We start from the raw sequence: 21,342 nt of genomic DNA on the forward strand, positions 1-21,342 counted from the left end.
AAATATTTAGTCTTTGAAAGACAAAAGAAAAGGTAAATAATTCCCACCAGAGTTTTTCTTGAGCCTGGGGCAATGTCTTCAGATTGCTAACTTTGTCAGACTAACAGTCCCAAACCCAACTGTCATTAACCCTTTTAACCTGGAGTGATATCACTTTTCTTGTGCTGCTTTCAGACACCTTTCCCAAGTATTTACCTTTGGAACCCTGAGCAAAATGAGGGTGATTTTTTTATTTTTTATTTATTTATTTTTTTTTTTTTTACATTTTTTCTCTTTTTTCTTTTCTTTTCTTTTCTTTTTTAAAGCTGATTTTCAGGTAATTTTCTTGTACTTCCCACTATTATTGTTTGCTGTTTTTTGGGTAATTTCTTTCTTTACTGCTCATTGTCTTTTTTAAAAAGTTTTTTAAAAGAAATCAAGGGTATTTTTTAATAATCCAAAAGGTTAATGACACGAAGGCAAACCCTCTACTGAGAATCTGAAATGTATTCATGTTGGCTTGCAGATTAATTTTCTTTAGGTTTACTACATGATCAGTCAACTTATAGTTTCAGTTCTAAATTAATTGTTAAATCATTCATTGCAATAATTGTTGCAGAAATGCAATCATTAACTTTCCTGTTCTAGCTGCACCTTTCCCACTACAATGAGTCAGAATGTCTGCTGTGAGAAAGGTCTGTGAATCTGCTTCTCTGAGAACAATAAAGAAACAGGAGTTTTCTGTGAGCAGGGTCATTAAGATTCAGGGAGCAAGATTTATTCACAAAGAAAAAGACAGGATGGACAAACTTTTGACAGGGAGGAAAACAAATTCAAGTGCAGCTCATCAAGCAGCCGTGTCAGACATTTGGACACCACTGCTGTGAGTTAACCACAAACTTCACTGCGAGCAGATTTCACTGGAACTGCTTTCTGCCAAAGAAATAGTACCTGTGAACAGTGACGGCGTGTTTGTGGATTCTCCTTCCTCCGCCTTTCTATGAACTGACCCTTTAACCTTTTGAAACCTGGATTGACATAATTTTTCTTATGCTGCATTCAGACGGCTTAAACAAGCTGTTTAACCCTTTGAACCCCAACAAAATTTGATGTGATTTTTTTTATGTGTAAGAAAAGGCTGAAAATAGTAAAAAGTGACAAGAAAAAGACTTTAAAAAATCAATTAGAAAAAAACTCTATGAAAAAAGAAAAATCCATTCATATTTATTCTAATTATATAAAAAATATGTTACAGAAGAATATGTATACATATAGTTTTTTCAATCTTTAGCAATTTTTGGTTCATTTCTTATTTGTCTTTTTATCTTTCCTTTTTTTTAATTGTCATGTATTAAAATTATGTTACAGGAAAAAACATATACATAGTTTGCCATGTTTTGTTTAGTTGCTCATTTCTTTCTCCACATGTTTTTGCAAGAAATCAAATCAATTTGCTGAGGTTTCAAAGGGTTAAATGGTGATGGTTGACAGTTTATTTGACAGAAGCAAACCAACAGGAGACTACAGGCAGGCTTTTGGTTGGTTTGACTGTGTGTAGCACTAATTCTACTCCTGCACGTGTTTACATAAATCAGTGAGTTGAGAGTGAAGTTAAGCAGCACAGCCTCCTCTCCATCTATCTCTCTCTCACTGCCTGTATTTCTTGCTCCACTTATCCACAGTGTTGCCTGCAGCTACTCATCTGAGAACAGAGCCGAGAAAATGAGGAAATCAGCTCCAAAGTGGAGGAGGATGATGTGTAAGAACAATCATTGTGCCAGGAGGCACGATAAGCCTTTGAATATCGGAGGCTCATTTATGGAACTTCTTAACCCTGTTGCTTTTTCTGTTTCTCTCTCAGAGCTTCAGTGGGCTGTTTGCAGACTGTCAAACAATGACTTCACCAACTGAGGGTGTCACAGCCAGGTCAAGAGACATTTTAATCAGACATTCACACACACAGAGACAGAGGTACTGAGTCAAACATTTGGCCAGCAGGCATCCACCACCAGTGGCTGACTAGAATTACTAATGTGCTCTGCTAGAAAGCACTAATCTAATTACAGTGCAGGCCAAACGCAGTCCTGTAGTGCCCTCTTTAGGAGGAGCAGGGCAGTGTGGCGAGGAGTTTTTTGAATTGGCATTCAACCTGTTTTATGTCACATATTTCTTTTATTAGTGTCTTATCTGCCCATACATTTGGCTGTTTTTTTATTTTAATTTTTATCTCTCTTCACCACATTTTATTTACTTGGGTAAATGGGTGTCTGACTTTTATTTTATTCTGTAAACCTTTTTATTTGGGGGGCACTTTGTGCTATATAAATAAAGATTATTTTCAATATTATTAACCCCCCAGCAGCATCTACCAGTCTCTGACATAATTCTTAAGCAGTCACTCAACCATGAATTTTTATGGGAGCAGTAGAACTTCACATTAACTTCATATGTTTATCTCATATTAACCTACTACCCCCACTGTATTATGTTCTGTCTAAAAACCAGTGGTTGATGTAAGATGATGTATGTCAGACTTGAGTAAAAGTACACATTTCTCACCAGAAAAGGACTTTGATAGAAGTTAAAGTCATCCTTAGAGTGTTAGATGAGTAGTATCTGATATTTACTGTACTTTATAATATAACCGTACTAAAGTACTGAAAGTAAATCTACAAGTAAATTCTGGTAATCTAAAAGCAAACGATCAGAAATTTAAGAATATGAAGTTTATTTCTTTGTAACACACACTACCTTAAAAAAGGAGCCAAAATGACACCTGAGGAAAATTAGGTTGTTTTTACAACTTTGAAACGTGCAGCAACATCACATTTCCTGTGCTGCTTTCAGACGCCTTTCACAAGTATTTAAACCTTTGACTTTGAGAAAATTGGTGCCATTTCTTTCAAAAAAACATCGAGGACAGGCAATGAGCAACTTGGTAAGAATTTTTTCATAAATTTCAAGATTTTAATAGAATTACAAAATTGAAAAAAGGAAAGGAAAATGTCAAGGGAAAAAAGAAAAAGAAAACCAGGGGAAACTATATCTAGAGCTAATTCTCTCTCATTTAAAAATACGTTACAGAAATATAATACTTCTACTAGGTTATTTCCTTTTTTAAGGTTGTAAAGGGTTAAGGGATAACATAACAAAATACAGTTTAAATAATAATAAAACATTCTATAGAACAAAAAAAGAAGAGTTCAAACATTCTATGCAGACAAAAAGGTAAAAATGAGAGGAGCGTCAATGTGTGTTTCAGTATTTTGTGTTTTCTTCTTAACTCTCTCATTAACCATCTCATGATGCTCAGATGTTTCTTGTGGCTCTTAGCAAGGGGCCCGATCCCCAGGTTGGAACCAGAACCACCCGACTGAACTACCTCACTCCATATCAAGAAGTTCAAACCTGATCAAACCAGTCAAAATGCTGCTCTAACATGGATGTAACAATGTGATCATGTCAGATATGAATATACTGTATATTTTTCTTTTTCAGCAGACGTTTATTTCTGATATTTTTTCTTCTGTGTGTAGGAATTGTACTTGTTATAGAGTATTTTTACATTGCTGTATTGGTAACATTACTGAAGTGAACGATTTCAAAGCTTTTTTTTTTTTTTAACACATATCACCTTCACCATATTTTGGCCTGGGACCTTGAGGGTTCTGGCCATTATCTTAGCTGTTCCTTGGACTGCACTCTTCTGGACTGAGATCTCAGAGGGTATTCCTGGTATTTGCTGGAGCCACTGTCCCAGTTTGGGGGTTACTGCCCTGAGTGCTCCAATCATCACTGGTACCCCTACTGCCTTCACCTTCCACACCTTGTCTAGCTCCTCTTTCAGCCCTTGGTATTTCTCAAGCTTCTCGTGTTCCCTCTTCCTGATGTTGCATTCGCTTAGGATTGCTACATCTATTACTACTGCCTTATTCTGCTGTTTATCAAACACTACCATGTCTGGTTGGTCAGCTATCGCCAGTTTGTCAGTCTGGATCTGGAAGTCCCACAGGATCTTGGCCCCGTCATTCTCAATCACATTTTGAGGAGTCTTCCATTTGGAGCTTGGGACATGAAGACCATACTCAGCACAGACGTTTCTGTACACGATGCCACCCACTTGGTTATGGCGCTCCATGTACGCTGTGCCTGCCTGCATCTTACACCCTGCTGTTACGTGCTGGACCATCTCAGGGGCCTCTTTGCACAGCCTGCCGGAGTCCTGCCTTTCTTTCTTTCAGGTAACTTTCTTGTAACTTAGCCATTTCTCTTGAAATTGGTCAGTGCCTTCTTTCCTTATTTTGGAAGGAAATCCAGCCAATCTGCTCAAGTTTTCTAATGGTGAAATGAGTTGTATTTGCAGGCCTTTCTCTGTGCTGCATTGCAGCTCAGCATATAACCACAGGGTGGCAGTGCTACACAGGTGAGGCTGGTGTGGCGCTGCCCCAACTGATCACATCTGGCTGCAACTCAACATTTCATCACACTATGTCAAAATTCTCACTCCTCAACAGCTGAATAGAGGTTTGATGGGATTTGAGTGAATAAAAAAAATGATTATCTTTGAATCCGATGAATGGACACTGTGTGATCTGAGTCTTCCGCTGCAGGTCAGTACTGTTTCCTGCTTGCAGGACAGTGAGTTTAATTATCAAACCCAGAGGTGAGATGTAAAGATGTACCTGAGCTTCATGTACATTTCTATTGTTGCAGGCTGAAGAATGCACAACTCGGACTAAAGAATGATCCAGAGGCAACCGTAAAGCCATGAAGACAGAGGCGAGAGTCACTTCCCTGGTTGCCATGACAACATACCTGCTCCTCACTCCAGCATCGTCCCTGAACACAGAGACAGGAGTCTGTCTGATGTGGGAGAGGCAAGAAAGAGAGACCAGCAGACAATCAATCAATCAATCAATCAATCAATCAATCAATCAATCAATCCTTTATTCCAGACTCAAGACAAAACATCAGATACAAAATAAATAAAATAACAGAGAGGACGAGACAATGCACACATTCTAACACTTTCTCATCGAATTACAACCAACTCCCAAAATCCTGACCTGTATCTGCACTTCTGACCAGGATGCAGCGGCGCGCCTTTCCAAATCCAACTTTACATAATTTCTAACAGTTTAGCACACACACACACACACACACACACACACACACACACACACACACACACACACACACATACATCATGATGGGAATAACTCACATTCCAACAAGCCCTCAGCACTACAATTTGACAGAACCTACTCAAACTCACCATGAGTGTGTGGACCTGAAATTCAATGAGCCTAAAACACAAAGGTTACTTCCACCCAGAGCCTCCAAACCCCAACTGGAATTTTCAACAAAATATTGTTTCAGTACGACTCAATATATATTGTAGCTATTTAAATTTTCTATCCACTGAGTATCTTTTCACTAGAATTTATAACTAGACTACTTGTTTGGAGACATTTACAATCTAAACAATTCAACCATATCTGACAATTTACTCCATGGGACTTGTGTGCCAGTGTGTGTGTGTGTGTGTGTGTGTGTGTGTGTGTGTGTGTGTGTGTGTGTGTGTGACCCTTAAAAGAGAGCTGAACACTTTGAACTAAATGGAGTGAAATAAATCACATTAAATCAATCATTTACTTTCAAAACAGGCAGCTTTTATTTTGCAGAAATGGGTCACCATCCAAATATCTCACTGATCTTCTGGGCTTGACGGACTTTGAAAATTTAGCAGCTTGCTCTTTAGAATTGTGGCCACTTTCCATATTGTCAAGTTCTGCAACTGTCAACTTTTGTCTGGTGTCTTTGAGTATTGTAAAAAGTGCTCTACAAATAAAATGTATTATCATTATTATCATTATTAGTAAAAAGGACAAAGGTGTTAGCATCAAAGTATACTTAAAATATCTACATTCTCATGTAGAATCACAACATGTTTCAGAATGGCATCTATTATATAACTGGATTTAAATCATACTGTTGATTGTATGCATTACTTTATCCCTGTGATGCCTGAGAAAAATTGACTTGATATCTTTCAAAAAATGCTGGAGGGCAACCAGCAACTGAAATGGCCTAAAAGTTTTTTATCTGCAAATAAGTCCAAAAAAAGGACAGTTAAAAAAAAAGACCTCAAAAAGGCATTGCTGAAGAAAAAGAAATATATGTTTTCTTTTTTTCTGTAAGATTATTTTAAATTTAAAATGAAGTGAATTATAAATATAGTTTTCTGAACATTTTTTCTTCGATTTTTTGGATAATTATCGAATAATCCCCTTCCCCCACCCCCAGCTAATTTTCAGGTCATTTTTGCAGTTTGCAGGACATTTTCTTGCCGAGTTGCTTTATATGTTTTTTTCCTGTGGTTTTGTAAGAAATCAAACCAGTCTTCTCAGGTTTTGGAGGTTGAAATGCTAGTGAAGACTACTGATGTCAGTCCAGCTATTAAAGGATTAATGATGAATCCGGTAGAGTTAGGATTAATTTTATCTACTTTACAAATCTATAATATTATATTAAATGCTAATAAATAACATGTTTATTGTATTTTGTATGGATTATCTGTAACTGCAAAGTAACAAGTGACCAAAGCTTTAAGATAAATGCAATGAAAAGTAATATATTTGTCTCTTAAGACTGAAGCAAAAAAAAATTAAATGCTTTTTTTAATGAACTGTTAAACATTATTTACCCCTAAAAACTTGTTTTTTAAGTTTTCAAGATGAACTGTGAATTGTGATATTTCAATATTAATATATATTATAATAACATTACAGAAGACTTCACAGTTGCTAGAATTGGAAAAATAGTTAAATATATGTATTTATGTTAACAGTGGTGTGCATTTATTCAAGAACAAGAGTGAATGGAAAGACAGATGATATGGCTTTTTATTAATAGTTGGCTTATTGAAACATATATAGGCCTATGGCCTACATATTTAGTTATGGGGCTATTTATTAAAAATTCAGGGCTAAACCCTCGCATGAGCAGTCTTTATAACTCCTTTGTTGCAGTGAACAGTATGGTACGACTCCATTCAGAGACTAGTAATACAGTTTCATCCATATGAGTACTGTATAGTTACTGCCTTGAGTCTGTTGTCTTCAACTTTTGAGGAAGTTTAGAAACAAGCTGCAGGTTCATCCAGCTTGTTTAATGAGCTAACAGAGTGATTCTGACCAATGGGAGATCAGGAGGCATTTGTGTAAACCAATGCGCACTCGTGTTCCTGCAAGTGACTCATATTTAGCAGGTCATCATATCTACAATAACTTGTTGAATATTTGTCAGATTCTGACAGAAAAAGCATGTTGCATAACAGAAGTCAGAAGCAAAAGTGCATCAAAAGTGGATCAACGGTCTTCTTTCTTAGCCTGTCGCATCTGTAGCTCATTTGACTGTGCAGCATGGTGACTATTCCATGTATCAGGAAAAGTAAACTTTGACACAATAGAGAATTTGCGTTCTCGAACAATTTACAGAATCTTTCACTTTATATCACTTATATCACTTTATAAATATCACCCCCTTTAATACAGTATGCAGAAGAAAAAAAAATAAAAATAATAAAACACAGAGTCAATTATTCACCTCAAACAATATGTCCTGAGACAACTTTTTTACAGGCGCTACTGGCAAAATGGGACACCTTCAATGCTAAAATGGGACAACTTATATTACGATATAAAAGCCAGAGAAACTGAAGATGAGAAGTAATTTAAAAATGTATTGTCTTCAAATAACTAATATAATAACCCTTTACAACACCTTTCACCCTTTTTTGCAATGTATTTTTAAGTAAATTCCATGCTTGAGATAGCAGTTGTAGCTTTGGTACTCACCCTGCCTCTGACTGTTCTCGATACTCCAAAACTGTCCCTGTCATCCTGTCTTCAGTCCACTGGTTGTACTTCTTCTCTTGCCTTATCCTTGCTGATGCTTCTCTTTTCCTGTCTTTACTTGTTCCCTTCCCTTTGTCTGCCATTGCCTCTGAAATGTAAATAAATTTTGGTGTTTTTAAACAATGTATATTGTTATTTGTTTACTTATTTAACTAGTTATTTAAAACATTTCTATGTGTAATATTTATTAACAGTGCTATATATCTCAGTACTGCACTCTAAGAATTATGCCTTTCTCCTTTGTAGGGTAGAATAGCTAGCTAGAGCTTTTTGAAGTAGGCTAGGCTTGCTAAAACATGACAATGCTAGCCTTTCTTCACTTAGTTCCAGCAAGCTAGCTGACATATTTAGAAAAAAATATATCTGATAAAATTTATAAAAAATGATTTATCTGAATATAGCAAGTGTTTTATGATCCTCAAAAAACAGCTTCACAAGTTTTAGGTCAGAATGCTAAGTCATGCCAATTACTATTGTGATTCTTGTATCAGGTGCCACTGCATGCCTTATATATATATATATATATATATATATATATATATATATATATATATATATATGTATATGTATATGTTATCCATGTTGGTTGGTAGGCCAACAGTTTTATCCAACTGAGCTCCTGACATCATAAACAATGCAATCTACTCACTAGTATCAGCTGGTTAAACTCTTCCTTCTCTTGACACAGGTGTGCGTGCTGCATTTTATTTTGTAATTTTTTTTTTTTTCAAGAAAAATACAAATGGTTGCATGTGTAATTCTTTAAAATACTGTATATGAACTGTAGGTTAATCACGTATAAAACAGTGATTAAACATATGGCTGGAAGTATTTTATGTGTGTTCATGGAAAGAGAGAACAGTTTTAATGTGTTATTTACACACAGGATAATTAAGACGTCTCTTTTACTGTCACAGAAAATCAAAGAGTCATCATTTTGAGAAGCATTGTACTGCACAGTACCATTTATTGATTTTTAAGTTAATAGACGTAATCCAGTACGCCTTCTATATACAATCAGCATTGGCACCTGGGTCAAATGACTCAGCAGTGTCATGTATTTATCACCTCCGGCCCTGATCGGCATTGATACAACAACCAGGTGAAAGTGCTTATTTCACCTCTGCAAGATGCAAAGAAGCACTGCCATTAATTACTGCCCGTCTCCATCTGAGCAGTGCTAAAACAATCCAATCCAAATTAGTCTGCACCAAGTTTGAAAGAGCTACTGAATAAGTAACAGACATATAAAGAGAAGTAAGCACTGTAAAATTTTCAGACCTCTGTCCATGCTGCTTTCTACTGTTTAACTGTTAAACGGATACACTAAAATACACACGCACAAAAGGCACACTCTTCTCTTGCAGAGCCATGTACACAGCTCTGCTCTAATGGCAATGGAAGAGCAGTCTATAGGCTATTTTTAGTTTACCTGTGTTTAAAAAACCTATGTGTGTGCACTAATTTGGGTGGGAAAGGGGTATTAAACTATGGGGTGCAGCAGTTTGGGTATTAAATTATTTTGTTTAATCGTGAGAGGAAATTTGGCATTATGAGTAATTCTCATCACAGTCTGAATATATAATATATAATACCTAACTGTATAAACTTACTAAAATAAACTGTGTAATCTTAATCTGAAGGGTTTTCCAGCTGTAATGCTATAGGTGTAACTGTGTTCTACCTGCATCTCCTGCTGCAGCAGTCTGCCAGGTACAGACAGAGGAAGGTTAGGCTCTGTATCAGCAGCACCCCAGTCACCCTGATTCCTAAAATATATCACATTCTATCATTATATTTACATGATGTTTGTGCACGTTGTAACCTATAATTGCAATGTTGCTTTATGGTCTTGTGGGAGCCACACTGAATTCACTGTTTGCATCCAACCTGAGGGCCTCTTTTTGTTTTCTTAACAGATCTAATTCAACCGAGCCTGCTAACGGAGGCGGGGGACTGTACGCTAAAAGTGCTCTGACGTGCAGTTCAAATATCCAATACAAAGGACAATCGTCGTTCAAACCAGCCAATAGGAGGAACAGAGCGCCGAGCTGCTCCTCTCAGGGATCCGTAGGGGCGGGGCTTGTCCTCGAGGACCCACCCCTCAAGGCCGCGGGGTTTGGTTGCACACAGGCTGCAGTTTCAGTTTGTTTTATTCACCATTTTGAGTAGCTGAAGGTAAAAAATTAAGAATATTTGCATTTGGAGGACAAGTCGCTGCCGTACTTTTATTTTCACGCGCTAGCTCGGACGGCGGAGTTGTGCGCCAACCTCGCGCCCCCTCGGTGTTTTGCAGAGCGGGAATCTATATTTCTTTTTTTCCCTGTGCTTTTTCTTCTCCCCCCTTTGTTACATCCTTAACCTCTACAGTATTCCTGCAAAATGTCAAGACCAGTGAGGTAGGTGTGCTAAATGTGTCCTCCGCTCTTCCTAACTTAATAACGACACCGTGCTGCCAGCCGTCGCACATAACATGCACGTCTCCACCATGCTGTGTTTTCTGAGCTGGGAATGTGTTTATTTCATGAAAAAATAATGGCAGCGGGTTGCGTGTGTGCTTCCCTTCTTGTGTGTGCACCCTCTTTTTCTAACATGGATCCCAGCGGTGTGGACTGTTCGCCATGTCTTGTGGAGAGGCTCGCAGGCAGCCCGCCGCTGTGTCGTGTCTGCCAGGCTTTAGACAGACCCATGATGTGCATTTTTGGCTGTATGTAGGCCAGGCGGAAAATTAGACGGTGTGATTTAACCAGCGACGTTTTACGGCTCACTTCAGCCAGGCCTGATAATATTTTCCCTCTCTAACTAAGAATGAGAATATGGCTACCCATTCATATAGGGGAGGCTCTGAAACGCTAACACCCCCCTACCAAAGGAGGAGGTGGTGTTCGGCCTCGGGATTTGATCTTGTTGCCGCGCAGACTAGGCACGTCGATGCTGTAGTCTGCTAATATCGCATTTCAATTTATTTAAAGCATTTATGTCCGTTCTCAACGACACGAAATGTTTTTTTTAGTCATCGAGAATATCTTGGTAGGAGGAATAACGGAGAGCAGACGTACATTTTCAGCGCTGGCAGTAAATTAGCACTGCTGGCTGATGTCACAGGGAGGCGGAGAACTACAACAGTCGCCACACCCCCCAGTGCCAGATCCCCACCGTGATTCCAGCGCACGAGCTCTCTTCAGACCATTTTCATCCAAATCAAAACGTCCTTCAACTCCATTAGAAGTCATTTTATTGCCATCAAATCTAATTTAAAGTAGATTTTTGAAGTCTCGCGGTTTCTGAGATCTAAACAGTATTAGTTATTCAGAGCTGTTTGAGAGGTGAGAGACTTTATTGGCACACATCCATAAACATCCATTTCTTTCAAATATCTAAAACAAACGAACAGAAAAGATCCAAATGAAACAAAATGGCAAAAACTAAAGGAGAAGGAGGAGGTAAACTTATTAACACCTTAGGCCTACATAGAGGTAAAAGATTTCACTGGTTCAGGGGCTAAAAAAAAGAACAATGAAGGAGAATTGAAAATTGATTCATCTGGAATCAGACAAGCCTTTAGGGGCTGTATGAAATTAGATGCGATTCATGCATACATTTAAAAAGCAACCCTAAAACTTCAAGTAATAGCTATTATTTGCTTACATCACTGAGGTCAACAGGCTTATATTTTGGACAGGTATCTGCATGGGATGGGCTTTTAATTCCCTTTTCATAAAACTTATTCAGCAAAGAGGAAAATACAATCAAATAGTTTATTTAACCGTACGAGACCTTGGCAAAATGGCAAAAAAAGAGACAAAAATACTAAGCAATAAAGGACCTAAAAATGCTTAATAATAATTCTGTAAAAACATTTTTTTTTATAATGTACTTTTTATTGGCATTTAGCATGACACACCATCTCTTACATTGGTTTCAAAAGCTTTGTACAACCTTTGTATGTGTCTAAAATGCCACATTTTTAGAAATTATAACAAAAATATAAAAGGAACAGTAAGAAATGTATAACACGTAGGGAGTGATCTGTTCTTTACCATGAAAAACATTTTTTTAAAATAAATACTCATAAATACAGTTTACTTGACATTTTCCTTCGCTTTTTAAAAAAATGGTTTTCGATATCTACTAATCTCCCTTTTGCGTCTTTCTTGTGTACTATGCCACTAATACAGTCTTTGTGCTCATGGTTTCAGTAAAATTAACTGAATGATTGAATTGTAGAGAATCTTACCAAGCTAACTATGTGAGTAGTATGTCCATATTGAAAAAAGCTTTAACATATATACATATTTGATCTGAGCAGCTAAATAACATTCATACATCCAAAGAACTTCGACAGAAATTAACTGCATGGCAACCAGATCCAGAGACAGGCCTTTATTTGTCAAAATGTGTCGCTACTTCGGGCTGGTAAAAGAGACTTGATGTTTAATTGGGACTAGACTTATATTTGAAGTTTTGTGGCAATTTATTTTTTGGGAATTTCACTTGTATAATAAGTGATCTGATATTTTAAACTAATAAAACCACATCAGAAGCAGCATCATTTATTCTTACCAAAACTGAGTGAATCACTTCTGCTCACACACCAGCAGCAGTCTTTGAAGTCTGTTTTTTTCTTCGTTCAACTTTTATTAATATTTGTTACATCTGTGTCACTTTCTTTGGAAGAAAAAATGCTTCCCTAAAGTGTCAAGCCATAAGATTCAACTCATGCCTAGTTAATTTAACTGTGCAGATTAGGGATGTCAGCAGTTAATCGGTTAGCTGCAGAGGACATTTTTGACCATTTACACACATCAGTCTATTGTAGTGGTGGGCGATATGACTGTAAAATCGGATGACAATATTTCAGGGTATTGCAATAATGACATTCTAGACAATATGATTCTAACAGCATTGCAACAAAATAAGTGATATAGTTATATATGTCAACATAAATAATAATAACTTTATTAAGAACAGAGAAAGAGGTCCACAGTGCACTACACAAAATCAAACAAGTCTGTGTACAAAGATACAATAGATACAATAAATACAACAGAGAGAAATGCATAATACCACATTATGCAAGTTCATAGGAAAAGTATTTCATCTATAAAATAGTTTGCCTTTAAATAATCGGTAAAAACTACACAGAAGTGATCTCTCAGTACTTTAGTTTGTAAACATAAAAATAGCTTATACGCTGCTTTTACATAGAGATGGCGCTATAGGGCCACAACAACAAAGTCCCTTCTTTATGCCATTTTTGCATTTTTTTACACAGAACCAAACAACAGCAGCATCATTCTGCTCCAGTGTGTGATGACAGGCTGCTCTCTGCATCCCGCAACCAAAAGAAGCTTGACAGGCGTGACATGCGTCTGCAGTGCTTTCTAAATAATAACCGTGACGTAATATGTCCATAACAATCATGTAGCATCCGTTATGACGGCTGATTTCGTCCTCTAGGGTAAGGAGCTCCTGGACCTCATTGTTTTCCTAGTTACTGGACATTTATGACCGCTGTTCTTCTTCTTTATATTAGCTGAAATTGCTGAAAACTGCTTTATAAATCTTCCACAGTGTGTCACACACATAAGCACGTCATCAAAATGTCACACCCATGCCGCTCATGGTTACGTCTTCTGGCTTTACGCTTACACAGACCTCGTTACCGCGCTGTTCCTACCTCTTGGCCGGGCTCAGAGTCAAGACCACTCTGTCTCCCCATTTCCGTGATCGGACATTATAACCAGAATGGCGAGGCGGTATAACAGGGTGATATTCCTGCTTTGAACAGCCATTGTAAAAGCAGTTTTAGTAAGATTTAGATTCTGTATAAAGTGCAAATAGTACAACAAAATAAAACCGACAAAAAAACGTTAACATCTAAACTGTCTGACAAGGCTGTTCATCAAACATTCAGGATGCCCAGGCCACTGATCCCATGTGATGGAAGCAACTTAACTTTCAGCCATGCTTGTTGTTGCTGTATGTAATGGTATGATGCCACTATTTCAAAGTCAAAATATTTTCATTATCACAATATGAATATTTCTATCATATTAAAAATTATACTGGTATTATATCAGAAGATATGATATGGCACGCCCCTATTCTGTTTGTTAATTGTGCTACTCTTCGGTGTACTGCTCTGCGCACCAGTAAGGTCTGCTGGAAGCTAGATAGCTAGCAGCCATAGCATTATTAGCTTTAGCTTTGCTGACTATGTTATCATTTTTAGCTCTTTTAGTGCAGTTAACAGTGTCAGCACACCTAGTGGTGCTAATATAGTTAATTATGCTAAAGGGTTTGTGCAGCTCGAAATGAAGCAGCTTATCCACTAGGGAGACCGGAGGGTGGGCAAATATTTCTGGAGCAACATGTTTCACCACTGGGATGGCAATACTGGCCGTAATCGCCGAATGTGCAGCGCTGCTAGCTGCCTAATGTTGGCTCCCACCAGAGCAGGGTGATGCACAGTGAATAGTGGTGGAGGAGCCAGTAGAGACCGTAGGCTGAGAAGTGGGCATGATAACGCGACTGTCAGGATAACAGTTAAGCTGACAGAAAAAAAAGTTCAGACATTTACATCACAAAACATTATAATTTCACCACCTCTAAATAGATGCAGCTTACTGAGGCAATGGAGTGCTGGGCTAAAAGGAAAAGCCTCTTGTATCTTGTCGTTTTTTTCCCCTTCAAATTACAAGTTAACCTTAGAGCCTACTTAAAACACACAAATTGCCATGTATACAAATGTCAAAATCAAGCTTTAAAAATATTATGTGTAAATATTATTTTCTGCTTTCATTGAGTTAATTTTTTAACCAACATCAGTCCTAATCATAAAAATCAACTATTCATTAATTTTCAGAATTTTAACCCTTTAAATGCCAGGTTTTTGTCATGATGCCGCTATGTTTTTAGATGGGGGAAAAGTATTACTTTCAATATACTTGCAAAATAGATTTTTTAAATTATCACATCCTGGGATATGTGATTAGCAGCAACATTGATTTTTATACATAATTATGTTTTTGTGCAGTATGAAATACTCATATCGCTGTGCACACAAGATGCACTTTTCAAAATCAGGCTATAAATAATGTTATACACTAATATGATTTTCGATATTTTTTTTAACTAACATCAGTGCTATACATAAATATCAAATATTCAGTCATTATTGTTGTTATTGTTAGCCCTTAAAATGCCTTTTTTGTCATGATGCCACTATGTTTTATCTGGAAAAAAACCTCACAAAAAATTGATTATTTTCAAAATACATCGTGCAAAGTAATTTTTTTTTTTTTGCCAAGGCCAGCCTGGGATATGTCAGTTATTAGAAGCAACATTTATTGTGACAGTGCACCTAATGGTAATAGCATGTATTTTCTCCACATATCAAATATGGTAAAAATGATGCCATCAGTTGTGAAATCGTAAAAAAAATTCCAAGCTAAAAGCCCAGAATGACCCCTAGAAATAACACAGTGCATGTTTTTATGCTTTGATGGCTGTGGGATCAAAAATGTCAGTTTGAATAGATTTCAGTGGTACATTTTTTGCACTTAACATTATGAATCTAACAATTTTGTTTCCGCAGTGTATTTTAGACTTACTGTAGGAGCAAAGCTGGAAATCCACAGATTAAACAAAATACACAGTATTGCCAAAATTTATGCCATATGCACGAACATTGCCAAAATTATTGAAAAGCGTGTAAAAAGCACCAAACAGTCCCCAGGGGTAAATCAGTGCCGGCCTATCGAGGGCAAAATTAACAGAAATTGACACCCCCCATGCAGATTTCATTTTGCTCCAGAGTAAGTTTGTGGTTACTGAGTGAATCATTGTAGTGCACAAGGAAAACAGGATGGCTGGACTTTGATTATCTCCACAAACACTAAAGTAGCTTTAAAAAGACTCATCATCTGCTGCATAAAGGCCTGATTGTTCACACGTGTTTACTGTCTGCCACGACACACATGATTTTAGCTTCAGGCACTTCAGACAACAGCAGAGCGAGAAAAAAACCGTGGCCCAGTCATTCATCTCAATGAGAGCCAATGCTACATGGGCACAGAGGACAGGCCCTGAAAAAGATTAACCCAGCTCACCTTTTGCCAAAATGTAACATGACGCTTACCGACAATGCACTACATTACTACGTCAGTCAAACAAGTGTAGATAACTTTGTAACATGAAAGGTCTCACAAGTCTTCCACTGACCTCGCAATCATTGTGAGTGTGGATTTTGCAAACTCTTAACACATTGCGTGAGAAACCAATGTGTATTGTTGAGCGTCCAATTTTTCCTCAAATTGGTGGATGTGTCGCTAAAAGTGACCTTTCTGGATCAAAATTAATCATCTCACCTGTACCTGAACCTGTGCGGTCCCTTGCCTTTTTTATGCATTGCAGTTTTTGATCCGAATGACAGACGACTTTTGAACTTAAAATAGTAATTCAATTCAACTCAATTTTGGTCGGCCATTTTTTAAATTTTCTATAGTGCTTGGAACAGCTGTTTAAATGTTTTCAGAGAGGTCACGAGAATGGCTGAGTGATCACTGCCATGTTTGCTTAATTACACTCCACTCAAAATAACTGTTTCCTGCCCATCACACTGCCTGTATATAAGTTGACAGTTGACAAGTTCTTGCATACTCTGACTAGTAAAAGCACCAAGACTGTGCATCTTCACTGGTCTCACGATTTGATTCAATAACGACTGTCAGGTGAATGATTTGATTCCATGATGCATCACAATGCATTGCAACCTAAATATTCTATATTAATGGACATGGCTACTTTTTTACCAATAATACAGGCAGTGAGATAAATGTGAGCTTCCCTCTATATTTCTTTATAGATTTCTTTATAAATCAAATTGAAATGTTACAATTCCAAAAACAAAACTAATGCTTGTGCAGACTAACCACCGCTTCTAACAGCTGTCTTCTGCTCTAAGAAGGGAAACTGAATGTCCTGAATGTGGCAAACATCACAAACATCAGTTGAGTCTAAACACCGCAGACAACAGGAGTATTTACAACAATAAATAGTTAAATGGCATCAGAATTTTAATTAGTTTATAGAGTGTGGTGTACTTCTTAAAAGAAAATATTTTAATGTTAACATAAATGTCTAAATATTAAATTCATGGTTGCTACCAGGATGTAATTCATCTTAGAAACGATGTATTTCAACACCCCTAAAAAGCACAAGGCAACCAAACTGGCAAACTAGCAATAACTTTTAAGGGCAAACTATGCACTGTGGCAACAACGTGCATATTTTTTCCCCCCGTCAACAAGTTGATTGACCAGTGGAAGAGTAGGTATAATTTCAGTAGACGAAGATTTTTTTTGGTAAACTACAGCCCTAACTGTGACAACATGCAGTCTATATTGGTAAGAAGTTATGTAAACAAATAGTCAGTGCTTGCCATTAACAGCGGTCATGATTAAAAATGAGAAAATATAGTGATAACCGAAAAAAAGACACATATACCCATCACAAGTTAAAATAGCTTGCAGTCATTTACTCATTCAAGCCCAAATATTAACTCCTTTGACCAGATGTTGTACTTATCAGGGCATGGTGACAGTATTTTCAATTTTGGCATTTCTTACCTTTTTCAAACGTTTTTACAACGCAGAGACAGTTTATCAATCAAATAACTGACAGATGAAATTATGATGGTAATAATAAATTTTAGCCCTGTGAGTTATGATGAAGTGATATGTTACAATGCCACTGAGTAGAATGACAAATATCTATTTATTTATTTATTTTAACCCAACCTCCTACAACTCTGCCTGGTATCCTTAAATATTCTGCCCCAGGATTGTGCAACCACAGCTGCTACTATGAGGTCAAACCTTTTTCCAGAGTTTGGATTGTGTGGGGCATGAAACAATCTATTTAAAAGTTAAGATAGCCAATCTGTAGAATATCTGTGTTTCTGTCAGCACTGCCTCCCCTAGCAAGTGTGAGTGGAACAGTGATACATGAAATCAAATATGATATCAAAAAATGTTAAAACAAATAACTATCAGGCCTTATAAATACTTTTTTTCTGTGTTTATGAGCTGATGCATTTAACTTTAAATAGGGATGCATGATGTATTCTAGCACGTCATCGGTATTGGCAGATATTGACTTTATATTTTTATATTTGTAATCAAGTAACTATTGTATTGTTCTTTCGCTACTTATACCTCTTGTACCTCATAGCTGCCGTAACATTGTGAATTTTCCCACTGTGGGATTAATAAAGGATTATTTTATCTTATCTTATCTTAAAATGAAATATTGGAGCATGCTTACTTTATGCCAATATGGCAAACCAATATGTGTGTTTGGTTTTTTGACAAACTAAACACCTAAAGAACATCAACCCGGTGTTTAAGTATTTTTCTTATTTTGCACAATGAATGCAGTGTTTCCCATACATATATTCTCCCTGGACAACCCGCCCAGGTAAATTGAGACCCACCCAGGAAGATAAAATCTGAATTCCACTGTTTTTTCCAATCAACGATGTAATTTTACAGCGCATACAGACCATCCGCCCTCCAGCCCCACCAGTGTTTCTGATTGAATACAAAGACTATGGCGGGACAAATTAGACTATGGCGGGCCGCCATAGTCTAATTTGTCCCGCCATAGTCTTTGTGGAGCTGTGCTGTTAATTAAGAGCCGTATTAAAAAACACCGTTGAGTTATTTGTAGCGCAGTAGCAGCAGAGACGCGCAGCCGAATGTCAGGCGCATTAAAAGTGAAACTGAACCGTTCATTCTGCTCGTCCTAAAACTGTCTTTCACTCACAAAAATCTGCAAATACCTCCTCGCATCTATCGATCTAGCTCATCAACAGATCAATTATCCGCCAGAGGAGTGACATTCAGCTGCGAAGGGCATAAAAAAAACACCGCCTGCTGCGCTGCATTCATGGACCCGCAAAACCGTCGGATATTAGAGAGACACCACAGACACAAAATATTTTAGCTAATTTATTTGCACTTGTTTCATTTCAGCTCAGAGCGGCCCAATGTAAATGATCATTTCTGCAGGTTTACGTGTTAGTTACACAACAGAGAATAAAAGAAAAAGAACAGATTACTACTAAATTACAGCAAATAACAGCAACAAAATTTAATAATGTACTACTAATTAATAAGTTCAAAAGAGAGAATGAAGTATTGAAGAATTGTGGAAAAGGTTTTGTAAATAATGTTTTTTTTAAATCATGAAATAAGCACGTGACCTGTTTTGACCCTTTCCCTTAAACAATCAATATTGAGAATCTTTAAGAACCAGAATTTATTCAGCAGAATCTGAGTTGTTGAAATCCAAATGATACCTAACCCAATTCCAAAACTGAGAATGATTCATAACCCAAAAGGTAAACTATGAAAGGACTGATGACTATGAAGACTGATTCACACATCATCCCATCCACAGTTTGGTGACTCACTCTGAGGGAGCTGGTTGGAAGAAGTAGTATGTTGCTCCCTCCGATAGTCCTGCGATGTGAATGGGGATGTGTGGAAGGCTTGGTGGGTGTGTCACTGGCTGCTGTTGCACATGTCTGAGGCTTTTATTGTGGTGAGTGTGGGTGTGTGTCCTCACTGTAATCTAAGAACAGTGGAAACTGTTTGTATGGATCAAAAGCTTTGGACTGAATCATTCCTATACAAATGCTGTTTAAACATTTTGCTCACAGTATTAAAGTAGTCCGTTTACAGTGTTCATTTTTTGTCTTTGCACACATCATAACATATGGGGAAAAAGGAAACATTACACTTAAAAAAAACCCACTAACCTTTAGGGCCTGTTCTGAGCATTTAACGTGTTTTTCATTCTTCATTTTTTGATAATTTTGGCTGTGTTTATGCATGAACTTTGGCAAGATAGTATATTTTGTTTGATCTTGGAATTTCCAGCTCAACTCCAACAATAAGTCTAAAATATACTATGTAAACAAATTTGTTACATTCATACTGTTTCTTTTATTGTTATCTTATTAATATATTTTTTTAAAACTATTTTTCAGGTAGTTTTCTTGTACATTTTTTAAAAAAAATTTTGCTGTTTTTTTTTCCTGTCATTTCTTCTTTTGTTGCTCATTGCCCTCTTCCCATATTTTTTAAAAAGAAATCAAGCTAATTTGCTCAGGTTTCATAGGGTCAAAGTTTGTACGTGTGTGTGCTGTATGGAAAGCACTCTAAGTTGTGTTTGAAAGATATTCACGAGTAGGATGAGGGATGATTTCTGTGTGGTTTTAACCTTCCCCAGCACTGCTTCTGAAAGGTGTGTTACCTGAACTATAGTTGGCTGCTGTCACCTGAGGCTTCCCTCACACACTCAGCCAAATGAGCTTGGAAACTGTAGAAGCAGACCAGTGTCCTGTTCAGTGCCCCAGCTGGAGGCTGTGTGTGACCTCTCAAACCAAATGAGAGAGTTCAGACATCCATATGCAGCTGTTTGTTGCTGCCCCCCTCCTCTCCAGCAACCAGCATCTAATATCAGGCGAGGACAGTGAAGAAACTCTGTCCTGTGTAAACGTAATGTAACCAAGCCCCCAGGAAGTGCACAAGGCTCTGATACAAAGTTTACATAGTAGCCACAAGTGGAGTTACACCCACCTGGTCCATCATGTGATGCTCATGGACCCAAAAAGACTTTTCCCATTGACTTACATCGAGAAAAGAGGCGTCTATAACGCACTGGATAGTTTTTTGTCAGTGTTGAAACCCCCGTTGAACAATTTGTTTCACCATCTAGATTGATAGCATCCAGTTCAATCACATTTGGAAAGTCTAAAGGAGTAGAAAGATTACAATTTTTAGACTGTCATTCAAGCTAGCGAAGCGCTAAACTGGAAGTCTGTCGCTCTGCTGGTGAAAGTTGCCCGCTCAGACCTATGCGGCCACTGTAAGTCTCTAGTGTGCATGCGTCATGGGCCCGTAGATCTGGATATTGAATGGAGCTTTTTTTGCTTCATGCGCCAATGAGTAGCTCCCTTAGGAATGAACGAGGCCCTGCCTCCATGCTGTATCCAGACTTTTTTAATATCCATGAATATAACACAGTGTGTTTACTTCTTCACAGGAACAGGAAGGTGGTGAACTACTCACAATTCAACGAGTCTGATGATGCAGGTAAGCTGTTTCAATAGCCTATGTGTGGTAGTAAAAGTTTGCAATTTGGATAAAATCCATACTTTTCTATGATATTTAACATCATATTGTTGTATATTGTAATACAATACATCTACTGGAAAATCTATTCTGAATGCATTTGACAAAGAGACAATAATTTCTGCTTTTGACTCATTCGAGCCTGAATCACAGTGCAGGAGTGTTGCCATTGCACATAATTTTAACAATTCCCCACAAATCTAGCCATTATAATAGGAGACATTCATGCACATATATAT

The 21,342-nt window shown here is 37.4% G+C and overlaps 2 protein-coding genes across 2 annotated transcripts in view; one reads left to right on the forward strand and one right to left on the reverse strand.

The window, feature by feature from the left end:
* The window catches only part of LOC148190117 (uncharacterized), a 29,200-nt gene extending 21,219 nt beyond the window's left edge, over window positions 1-7,981 (reverse strand). The window contains exons 1-3 of the mRNA XM_088072218.1: window positions 7,839-7,981; window positions 4,662-4,818; window positions 3,614-4,213 (exon numbers count right to left, since the gene is read on the reverse strand). Coding sequence (XP_087928344.1) covers window positions 3,614-4,213; window positions 4,662-4,818; window positions 7,839-7,981 — 900 coding nt within the window. The remainder of the gene's footprint in view (window positions 1-3,613; window positions 4,214-4,661; window positions 4,819-7,838) is intronic.
* A 2,017-nt stretch (window positions 7,982-9,998) lies between these two features.
* The window catches only part of nucks1a (nuclear casein kinase and cyclin-dependent kinase substrate 1a), a 28,113-nt gene continuing 16,769 nt past the window's right edge, over window positions 9,999-21,342 (forward strand). Inside the window, exons 1-2 of the mRNA XM_042498281.2 lie at window positions 9,999-10,297; window positions 21,015-21,064. Coding sequence (XP_042354215.1) covers window positions 10,281-10,297; window positions 21,015-21,064 — 67 coding nt within the window. The 5' untranslated portion in view covers window positions 9,999-10,280. The remainder of the gene's footprint in view (window positions 10,298-21,014; window positions 21,065-21,342) is intronic.

This window comes from Plectropomus leopardus, chromosome 2 (assembly GCF_026936395.1).
Source record: "Plectropomus leopardus strain MGB_pleo_1.0 chromosome 2, ASM2693639v1, whole genome shotgun sequence".
Lineage (NCBI taxonomy): Eukaryota > Metazoa > Chordata > Actinopteri > Perciformes > Serranidae > Plectropomus > Plectropomus leopardus.